The sequence below is a fragment of the Homarus americanus genome, unplaced genomic scaffold (genome assembly GCF_018991925.1).
Source record: "Homarus americanus isolate GMGI-L3 unplaced genomic scaffold, GMGI_Hamer_2.0 scaffold32548, whole genome shotgun sequence".
In the NCBI taxonomy this organism is placed as follows: Eukaryota; Metazoa; Arthropoda; class Malacostraca; order Decapoda; family Nephropidae; genus Homarus; species Homarus americanus.
This window is the reverse complement of record NW_024748484.1, coordinates 10,001-20,807: the sequence shown is the minus strand read 5'-3', so window position 1 is coordinate 20,807 and position 10,807 is coordinate 10,001. Positions and strand designations below refer to the sequence as shown.

Genomic DNA, 10,807 nt, shown 5'->3' with positions numbered 1-10,807 from the left:
TGTGTTGAATTCAGTTTGACTTGATTAATTTTGAATATCGGTGTTCAACTGTTCATGTTGTAACAGTGGAAATTGTCATTTACCTAGTGAAAGAATTAATATAAAGGTTAGTGTCGTCTGTATCGTGGCGGACATTATGATTTCGCCATAATTGCGAGATTGAACATTTGCACTTTCGTGACTTCCTCACAACCTTCTCAAAAATTATCACAAGCCCAGTGTGTGTTAACTGAATATCCATCAGCTACCGAGATTGGTAGCTATCAGCGCAAGTGTCAGTATTGGACGATGTCATCCGTTAATTAAGGCAGGATTAAACTGTACCAGGTCGCATACTGAAGACTAGACCCACACGACTCTCTCGACTCTCTCGGTGTCGGTCTACAACTCGACCATAACGGCGATCTTCCGGTTGTTGTGGAGACACCGGTGTTGTAGCCAACACCAGAGCCTCCTTACGATTATATGGGCAAAGTATTAATGTTGTTGCCTGATTGGTGATAATTAACGAACCTGGTACCACAGGTTAAGTATTGAACCTTGAATGTTGGCATACCCGGTATTTTTGTTGTTGTAGGAGTTAGGCCTAACCACTGAAAATAGTTGAAGTGCCATGTTTATTTCAAATTCAAAATAGCATGGTACATAAAGAATATTTTAATTTGGGATGTGTGTCCAAGCGTGTCATATTACCCCACTTGTCTGTAAAATAAATATAATGATTGTTAAATGTTGTAACCAAATTGAGAATGTAATTTTATTTACTTGTAGAGTGAACCTGAGAAGTCAATCCGGTCTGGGCAATATAATAACTACTGTATATTGTCCAAGAAAAAACTCTAGCAGTTGCAATGATGTAATAAATAATTAAGTGGTTTATTGAAATAATAAGTGATTTATACGTCTATTTCTTAATAAAACATTAAGACCTGGTCAGTCTTGTTTGAGTAGACCCAATTAACATCTTGATCCTCCTTCTCATCAAATATTCGAAAATTAAGTATTGAAATCATCCAATTCTCCTTAAAATTTTTCAAAACCTTCTGGTTCTCAGAAAGATAACTTCGTATTGCTCACGTGCCTCCAAAACTCTCACCACACTACCTAACAATATACTAAACATATTTATTCTAATAAAGTCTGGGTGGTGGTAGCCATTTCACAAAAATTTCTCACACATTCCTGCACAGCTAAAACTGGAACGTCAATGTGGCATGTAAAAACTCATGCACTGTTAAACAAACGTTAATCAAGAACCCCAACAACACAATTGGTTGCATTTATAAAGTTCCTTGCAAGGAATGTAATATATTTTACTTAGCAGACAGGTAAAGATCTTGCAACTAGAATTAAACAACACAAATACAGTGTTAGGACAGGCCAGGAATCCAATGCTCTGTTTGTTCATTTGAGGATAACAAATTGCATTGACTGGGATAATGCCTCCTCAATATTACCATGTAATTCAATTGATAGTAAGAACATCATAAAATCTAGTCTTATTAAACATACCGAAGCATTCAACATGAATTTGAGTAACGGCATGTACAAGCTGGACAATTTTGTAATTAGAAGATTTGTGATCAGGTGAGAAGGCCAGGTCATTTGACCATCTGACCTGACCACCAACCGTTGTGTGCTATTTAAGATTAGTAGGGTCATTACCTAATACCTGACCATTGTGGACCTGGTCTCACCCTCCTCTGTATATATACACTTGATTTAGTCTGTACTCACCTGAAGATGTGAATTACAGCGCTTAGGAACTTCGTTTTCTTCTTCATGTAGTTATCAGCATATATGAGGTACATATATATATATATATATATATATATATATATATATATATATATATATATATATATATATATATATATCTTGATAAAATCACACGGGAAAAATGGAAACAACAGGTACCTTAGCTTTCGTCTTTATTCAAGACATCTGAAGATGTCTTGAATAAGAAAGCTAATTCGTTATTTCCATTTTATAAATTATCTTATCGTTTTCATTGTGGATTTACATAGAAATATATATATATATATATATATATATATATATATATATATATATATATATATATATATATATATATATATATATATATATATATATATATATATATATATATATATATATATATAAACGTCTCTATTATATCTGTTTTATTGTATCTTGTCTGAAGGGTTGTTAGTCTCAAGACCCTCAGTCAAGTTGGATAATCGAGATGACTTTGTTCAGGAATCATCTTAGTCTTTTTGTTGCACCTTCACTAGGGACGTTAGGTCTTTCTGGAGGTAGAGTTTTCATCCCTGTATACAATAATCTCAACCAAACATCACAAGTTACCTCCGGGTTCTTTAGTTTCGTCCTGTAATAACAATGAACAAAAAGAATCGTAACAAAATGCCAAAGAAAAGGCAGATAACATGAAAGGATAGCAAGCTAAAAAAATTGTGGAAAGAATAAGCTTAATTAATAAAACTCTTAAGTAACATCACTTTAATATTTCAGTTACTCATAAAATCGTAACTAGATTACATTTTCTGTGATTTCGAATATTTACTGCGGTCACTATTGTATTTTGACACTATGCAAATAATAATATTAATATTTATTCACTAAAATTACCATACAGGTTTACAATTGGAGAGACATATAAGGCATTTATATAAATTACTGCAGTTATAGAGTTCAGCGTATAGTAGACAATATAGGTATACGGTGCACATAGAGCAGAGTAGAGTTTCCCGTGTGCCCTGACAGTACAGGTAAACAACACTAGTAAACAGAAAGGCAATTTGACTAAGGAGAGTCGACAAAGGTTATAATTTTTTTTTGTGTGTGTGTGTTTGCGGTTGTTATTATTATCAAGACTGATCAGCTGTTCCCAGGGCTGATAGTCGAAGGAATTGGGTTCAAAGTTCTTTTAGCCAGCTAGTTAGTCATTACTACTGATTGACATTCTTAGAGCTTAATGACGCACTTAGTATGTAAATTTATTGAACTTAGAGCTTCTGATCTTCCTTATGAACTTTTAGCTGAACATGATCTATTATATGAACTTAAGAGTCGATCTTGAAATACCACTTCAACATAAGCCTCTCAAACTTAGAGCTAAACTTGGTGTTACTTCTTGTTACTTCCCGAACTCCATTACTAGAGCTTAGAGCTGAGTGTGTGAGTCCTTGGTGAGCTCTTCCTCCTGCCGACCACCACCTCCAGGCAGAACACAAGGGTAGCCAATTGGAGACCAGCACCCAGCAGCACAAACATACCCTGACGAAGATATGAGGAGTTGTACTATAGGTTCCAGCAGACTAGTTCGTACTCTTATCTCTCTCTCTCTGTCTCTGTCTCTCTCTCTACTTACCCATAGGTTGCTGAAGGCAAGAGAGGTCCTAACAGTGATCTTGGAGGGAGCAAATCGACATATTCTACTGTGACGTACAGTTGAGAAGAGCCAGTGTTCATAGAGGCCGAACTCCACAAGAGCACGAAGCCTGAAACACAACACAACACAACACATAACATAAGACACACATAAACACACATACAGCACAAACACAACACAAAACACAACACAACACAACACAACACATAACATAAGACACACATATACACACAACACAACACAACACAACACAACACAAAACACAACACATAGGGAATGAAAGTACCTGTTAGAAAGTACATGAGAGGGGAGGAAAGTATCTTCAACGAAATTAATCATCAATATCTATCCTAATTAACCAGCATTAACTACTCATTATACCACCACTAACTACCCTGTTTAAGGATTAATAGCTACCACAAATAAACTTAAAAAAAGAAACTTTACTTAACTATGATGAAATTCTCTAATTAACCCACATTAATCACTCTAATTATCCATCATCACCTCGCCTGTCATCAGCACCTCACCTGTAATCAGAATCTCACCTGCGGTTAATTAGTGATACGATGGGACTTCCTTTTTGGACAATCATACAATGGCTGGATGACATAAATCTTTGTTTCCCCTTGTAGAAATCACACCGACCTGTAGCATATGAAGGAGGGGCAGAAGGAGGATGGTATTGAAGGAGGGTGAAGAGGAAGGAGGAGGCGGAAGATGGAGAAAGAGGGGCACAAGTGGAGGAGGATTATGAGGGGAGATGAAGGCGGTAGTGGAGGAGGAGAAGGATGGAGATGTAGGAGAAGGTGGAGTAGAAGGACAGGGAAGGAGTAAGAGGGGGAGGAGAAGGAATAAGAGGAGGAGGACTTGTAATACAACACGTAATAAAAGTTTTAAACATTGTAGGAAACATTTCTGGTAAACTTTAAATGTTGTTCAAATCGATGTTGTAAGTTCTAAATGTTGAAGTAAACAATGATGGGGATTATTAAAAGCTTTTGTAAACATTTCATTGTGATTTATTAGTATTATTCAACACGACAGACCTAGCCTCTGAGACGGTAGAGGTGAGAGACCTAAGGTATGAGACGGTAGAAGTGAGAGACCTAACCTATGAGACGGTAGAGACGACAAACCTTTCCTTTCAGACGGGAGAGGCGAGACACCTATCCTTTGAGACGGTAGAGGTGAGAGACCTAAGCTATGAGACGGTAGAAGTGAGAGACCTAACCTATGAGACGGTAGAGGCGAGACACCTATCCTTTGAGACGGTAGAGGTGAGAGACCTAACCTATGAGACGGAAGAAGTGAGAGACCTAACCTAAGAGACGATAGAAGTAAGAGACCTAACCTAAGAGACGGTAAAGGTGAGAGACCTAAGCTAAGAGACGGTAGAAGTGAGAGACCTAAGCTATGAGACGGTAGAGGTGAGAGACCTAACATAAAAGACGGTAGAAGTGAGAGAAATTACCAATGAGACGGTAGAGGTGAGAGACCTAACCTATGAGACGGTAGAAGTGAGAGACCTAACCTAAGAGACGGTAGAAGTGAGAGACCTAACCTATGAGATGGTAGACGTAAGAGACCTAACATAAGAGACGGTAGACGTAAGAGACCTAACATAAGAGACGGTAGCAGTGAGAGACCTAACATAAGAGACGGTAAAAGTAAAAGACCTAACCTATGAGACGGTAGAGGTGAGAGACCTAACCTAAGAGACGGTAGAAGTGAAAGACCTAACCTAAGAGACGGTAGTAGTGAGAGACCTAACCTAAGAGACGGTAGAAGTGAGAGACCTAACCTGAGTTAAGGTAGAGGTGAGAGACCTAACCTAAGAGACGGTAGAACTGAGAGACCTAACCTATGAGACGGTAGAAGTGAGAGACCTAACGTAAGAGACGGTAGAAGTGGGAAACCTAACCTAAGAGACGGTAGCAGTGAGAGACCTAACCTAAGAGACGGTAGAAGTGAGAGACATAACCTGTGTTGAGGTAGAGGTGAGAGACCTAACCTAAGAGACGGTAGAAGTGAGGGAACTAACCTAGGAGACGGTAGAAGTGAGAGACCTAACCTATGAGACGGTAGAGGTGAGAGATCTAACCTAAGAGACGGTAGAGATGAGACCTGGCACCAGGACGGTGGGGGTGAGAGCCTAGCCTGAGACGGTGGCGGTGAGAGACCTAACCTATGGGGACGGTAGAGGGAGAGACCTAACTGAGAGACGGTGGGGTGAAGACCTGAAGCTATGGGACGGTAGAAGCGAGGACCACCTGGGCCAGTGGGGGTGGGGAGACCTAACCTGTGGGACGGTGAGAACTGGAGACCTGACCTATGGATGGTGAGAGAGTGAGGAGGCCAAGCCTGTGGGACGGTGAGGGGTGGGACAGCCTGTAAGGGACGGTGGGGTGGGGAGACCTAACCTGTGGGACAGTGGGGTGAGAGACCTAACCTATGAGACAGTGGTAGAGTGAGAGACCTAACCTGTGGGACGGTGAAGTGGGAGACCTAACCTGTGGGACGGTGGGGGCGAGACCCTGTCAAGAGACGGTGGAGTGAGAGACCTAACCTGTGGGACGGTGAGGGGTGAGGGAGACCTGGCCTGGGAGACGGTGGGGTGAGACCTGGCCTGTGGGACGGTGGGGGTGAGACCTGGCCTGAGGACGGTAGAGGTGAGACCTAACCTGTGGGACGGTGGGGTGAGACCCCTGGCAGGACGGTGGAGTGAGGAGACCTGGCCTATGAGGACGGTGGAGTGAGGGGACCCTGGCCTGTGGGACGGTGGGGGTGGGGGACCTGGGCTATGGGCAGTGGGGCGAGGACCTAACGTGAGACGGTGGAAGTGAGGCCTAACCTGTGGGACGGTGGGGTGAGACCCTAACCTGTGGGACAGTGGGGTGAGACCTAACCTGAGAGACGGTGAAGTGAGGGGCTAACCTAGAGACGGAGAAGTGAGAGACCTAGCCTGTGTTGAGGTAGAGGGGGAGACCTAACCTATGAGACGGTAGAAGTGAGAGAACTACCTGGGAGACGGTAGAAGTGAGAGACCTAACCTATGAGACGGTGGGGTGGGAGCCTGGCCTGGGAGACGGTGAGAAGCGAGGGCTGGCTAAGAGCGGTGGGGTGAGACCTAACCTAGAGACGGTGAAGTGAGGAGACCCTAATGAGGACAGTGGGGCGGAGACCTAACCTGAGAGACGGTGAGATGGGAGACCTAACCTGTGGGACGGTGGGGGGTGAGACCTAGCAGTAAGGACGGTGGGAGTGGAGCCTAGCCTTGAGACGGTGGGAGTGAGACCTAACCTAGAGACGGTGGGGTGAGGAGACCTAACCTGGGAGACGGTGGGGTGAGAGACCCTAACCTGTGGGACGGTGGGAATGGGGACCTAACTGTGGGACGGTGGAGAGTGAGACCTGAGCCTGTGGACGGTGGGGTGAGACATCTAACCTGAGAGACGGTGAGGTGAGGAGACCCTAACCTGTGGGACGGTGGGGTGAGAGACCTAACCTGTGAGACAGTGAGGGTGAGAGACCTAACCTAGAGACTGTGAAGTGAGGGGAGACCTAGCCTGTGAGACGGTGAGGTGAGAGACCTAACCTGTGGACGGTAGAATGGGAGACCTAACCTGTGAGACGGTAGAGGTGAGAGACCTAGCCTGTGAGACGGTAGAGGTGAGAGACCTAACCTGTGAGACGGTGAGAGGTGAGAGACCTAACCTATGAGACGGTAGAGGTGAGAGACCTAACCTGGAGACGGTAGAGTGGGGGAGACTAACCTGTTGAGACGGTGGGGTGAGAGACCTAACCTGAGGGACGGTGGGGTGAGACCTGACCTGTGGACGGTAGAGGTGAGACCTAGCCTGTGAGACGGTGATGGGAGACCTAACCTGGGGACGGTGGAGTGAGACCTAACCTGTGGGACGGTGGAGGTGAGAGACCTGAGCTATGTGAGACGGTGGAAGAGGAGACCTAACCTGAGACGGTGGGGTGAGGACCTGACCTGTGGGACGGTGGGGTGAGACCTGACCTGTGGGACGGTGAGGGTGAGACCTAACCTGAGGACGGTGGGGGTGAGGAGACCTGACCTGTGTTGGGGATGGGGTGGGGAGACCTGGCCTGGGGGACGGTGGGGGTGGGGGGCTGTGGCCTGGGGACGGTGGGAGTGGGGCCTGACCTGTGGGACGGTGGGGGTGAGAGACCTAACCTGTGGAGACGGTGGAGGGGAGGCCTCGGCCTGGGGGCGGTGGGGTGGGGGACCTGGCCTGGGACGGTGGGGTGAGACCCTGGCCACCTGTGGGACGGTGGGGAGGAGGAGACCTAACCTGAGGCGGTTAGAGTGGGAGACCCAAGCTGTGGGACGGTGGAGTGAGAGACCCTAACCTGTGGGACGGTGGAGTGGGTGACCTGGCCTGGGGACAGGGGGTGGGCGAGGAGTGAGAGTGAGGAGACCCTGTATGAGACCAGTGGGGTGAGAGACCTAACCTGAGACGGTGGGGTGGGGACCTGACCTGTGGACGGTGGGGGTGGGGCCTGGGGGACGGTGGGGATGGGGGGACCCTGGCCTGTGGGACGGTGGGGATGGGGGGACCTGGCCTGGGACGGTGGGGTGGGGGACCCTTAGGACGGTGGGGTGGGGCCCTTGGGGGACGGTGGTGGGGGACCTGGCCTATGGACGGTGGGGTGGGGAGGGGGCCAACCTGTGGGACGGTGGGGGTGAGGACCTGGCCTGTGGGACGGTGGGGTAGGGGACCTGGCCTATGAGACGGTGGAGTGGAGACCTAACCTGTGAGACGGTGAGTGAGACCTAACCTGTGAGACGGTGGGTGTGAGGACCTGACCTGTGAGACGGTGGAGTGAAGACCTGACCTGTGAGACGGTGAGAGTGAAGACCAACCCATGAGACGGTGGGGGTTGAGAGACCTAACCTGGAGACGGTGGAGGTGGGAGACCTAGCCTGTGGGACGGTGGGAGTGAGAGACCTAACCTAGAGACGGTGGTGGGGACCTGGCCTGGGACGGTGGGGTGGGGGCCCTAACCTGAGACGTGAGAGACTGGGGAGATTGCTATGGGACGGTGGGGTGAGAGACCTAGCTGGAAGAGAGTGAAGTGGAGACCTAACCTGGAGACGGTAGGAGTGAGGGCCTAACCTGAGACGGTAGAGTGAGAGACCTAACCTGTGTGAGGTAGAGGTGAGAGACCCTAGCCTGGAGACGGTGGGGGTGGGGACCTGGCCTGGGTGACGGTGGGGTGAGCCTGGCCTGAGACGGTGGGGTGAGACCTAACCTGTGGGACGGTGGAGTGAGACCTGGAGGGGGTGAGGTGGGACCTAAGGACGGTGGGAGTGAGACCTGGCCTGGGACGGTGGGGTGAGGACACCCTGTGTTGGGGTGGGGTGAGACCTAACCTGAGACGGTAGAGAGGGACAACCTGGGAGACGGTGGGGGTGGGGACCTAAACCCTGTGGGAGGACGGTGGGGTGGGGATGCAACCTGGAGACGGGAGGGTGGGGACTGGCCTGTGGACGGTGGGAGTGGGAGACCTGGCTGTAGGACGGTGGGGGTGGGGACTAACCTGTGAGACTGGGTGGGGCCTGGCCTGTGGGACGGTGGGGTGGCCTGTGGGGACGGTGGGGTGGGGACCTGGCCTGGGGACGGTGGGGTGAGGCCTGGCCTGTGGGACGGGGTGGGATGGAGACCTGGCCTGTGGGGACGGGGAGGGGGACCTAGCCTGGGGACGTGGGGTGGGGAGACCTGGCCTGTGGGACGGTGGAGATGGGGACTAACTGAGACGGTGGGAGTGAGACCCTAACCTGAGGACGGTGGGGTTGGAACCTGACCTTGGGACGGTGGGGTGGGGACCTGGCCTGTGGGACGGTGGGGGTGGGGGACCTGGCCTGGTGGGGTGGGGTGGGGGACCTGGCCTGGGGACGGTGGGGTGGGGACCTGGCCTGTGAGGACGGTGGGGGTGAGGACCTGGCCTGTGGGACGGTGGGGTGGGGACTGGCCTGGGGGACGGTGGGGTGGGGGGACCTGGCCTGTGGGACGGTGGGGTTGGGACCCTGGCCTGTGGGGACGGGGTGGGAGACTGAGCAGCCTGTGGGACGGTGGGGTGAGACCTGACCTTGGGACGGTGGGGTGGGAGACCTGGCCTTGAGACGGGGTAGAGTGGGACCTAACCTGGGGACGGTGAAGTGAGGGGCCTGGCCTGGGGGACGGTGGGAGTGGGGACCCTGGCCTGTGGGGGTGGGGGGTGGGGGACCTGGCCTGGGGGACGGTGGAGTGGGGACTGGCCTGGGGAGACGGTGGGAGTGGGGGCCTGGCCTGTGGGACGGTGGGGTGGGGAGACCTGGCCTGGGACGGTGAGGTGGGGAGACCTGACCTGTGGGGACGGTGGGGTGAGACCTGACCTGTGAGACGGTGGAGGTGAGGCCTGGCCTGTGGGACGGTGGGGTGAGACCCACCTGAGACGGTGGGGTGGGGACCTGACCTGTGGGACGGTGGGGGAGGGGACCTGGCCTGGGGACGGTGAGGGGTGAGGGACCCTGGCCTGTGGGACGGTGGGGGTGGGGACCTGGCCTGTGGGGACGGTGGGAGTGGGGGACCTGGCCTGTGGGGACGTGGGGTGGGAGCCCTGGCCTGGGGACGGTGGGGTGGGGGACCTGGCCTGTGGGACGGTGGGGTGAGGACCTGGCCTGTGGGACGGTGGGGAGTGGGGCCCAGCCTGTGGGACGGTGGGTGGGGACCTGGCCTGTGGGACGGTGGGGGTGGGAGACCTGGCCTGGGGCGGTGGGAGTGAGAGACCTGACCTGTGGGACGGGGAGGTGGGGAGACCTAACCTGAGGCAGTGAGGGTGAGACCTGACCTGTGAGGACGGTGGGGTGAGACCCTGGCCTGTGGGACGGGAGGTGAGGACCCTGGCCTGTGGGACGGTGGGGTGGGGGCCTGGCCTGTGGGACGGTGGGGGTGAGGGGACCTGGCCTGTGGGACGGTGGGGCGAGGACCTGGCATGGGGAGCGTGGAGTGAGACCTGGCCTGTGGGGACGGTGGGGTGGGGACCTGACCTGTGGGACGGTGGGGGTGAGGGAGACCTAACCTGGGGAGACGGTAGAAGTGGGAGACCTAACCTGGAGACGGTGGGAGTGAGACCTAACCTAGAGACGGTAGAGTGAGGAGACCTGACCTGTGGGACGAGGTGGGGGAGACCTGACCTGTGGAGACGGTGGGGTTGAGGGGCTAACCTGGGGACGGTGGGGGTGAGACCTAACCTGTGGGACGGTGGGGTGGGGACCTAGCCTGGGGACGGTAGAGGTGGGGACCCTGGCCTGGGACGGTGGGGTGAGGACTAACCCCTGGGGACGGTGGGGGTGGGGACCTGGCCTGTGGGACGGTGGGGGTGGGACCTGGCAGGACGGTG

General features: G+C 51.5%; 1 protein-coding gene across 2 annotated transcripts in view; it reads right to left on the bottom strand.

Annotated features, from left to right (window-relative positions):
* Positions 1-2,538: 2,538 nt before the first annotated feature.
* The window catches only part of LOC121880270, a 10,445-nt gene continuing 2,176 nt past the window's right edge, over positions 2,539-10,807 (bottom strand). The window contains exon 2 of one of the 2 annotated variants that reach the window (XM_042387428.1): positions 2,539-3,279. In XM_042387428.1, the coding sequence (XP_042243362.1) occupies positions 3,160-3,279 (120 nt within the window). In that variant the 3' untranslated portion in view covers positions 2,539-3,159. Of the gene's footprint in view, positions 3,280-3,925; positions 4,043-10,807 lie in introns of those variants that run through there. The other variant, XM_042387427.1, reaches the window with a different exon arrangement.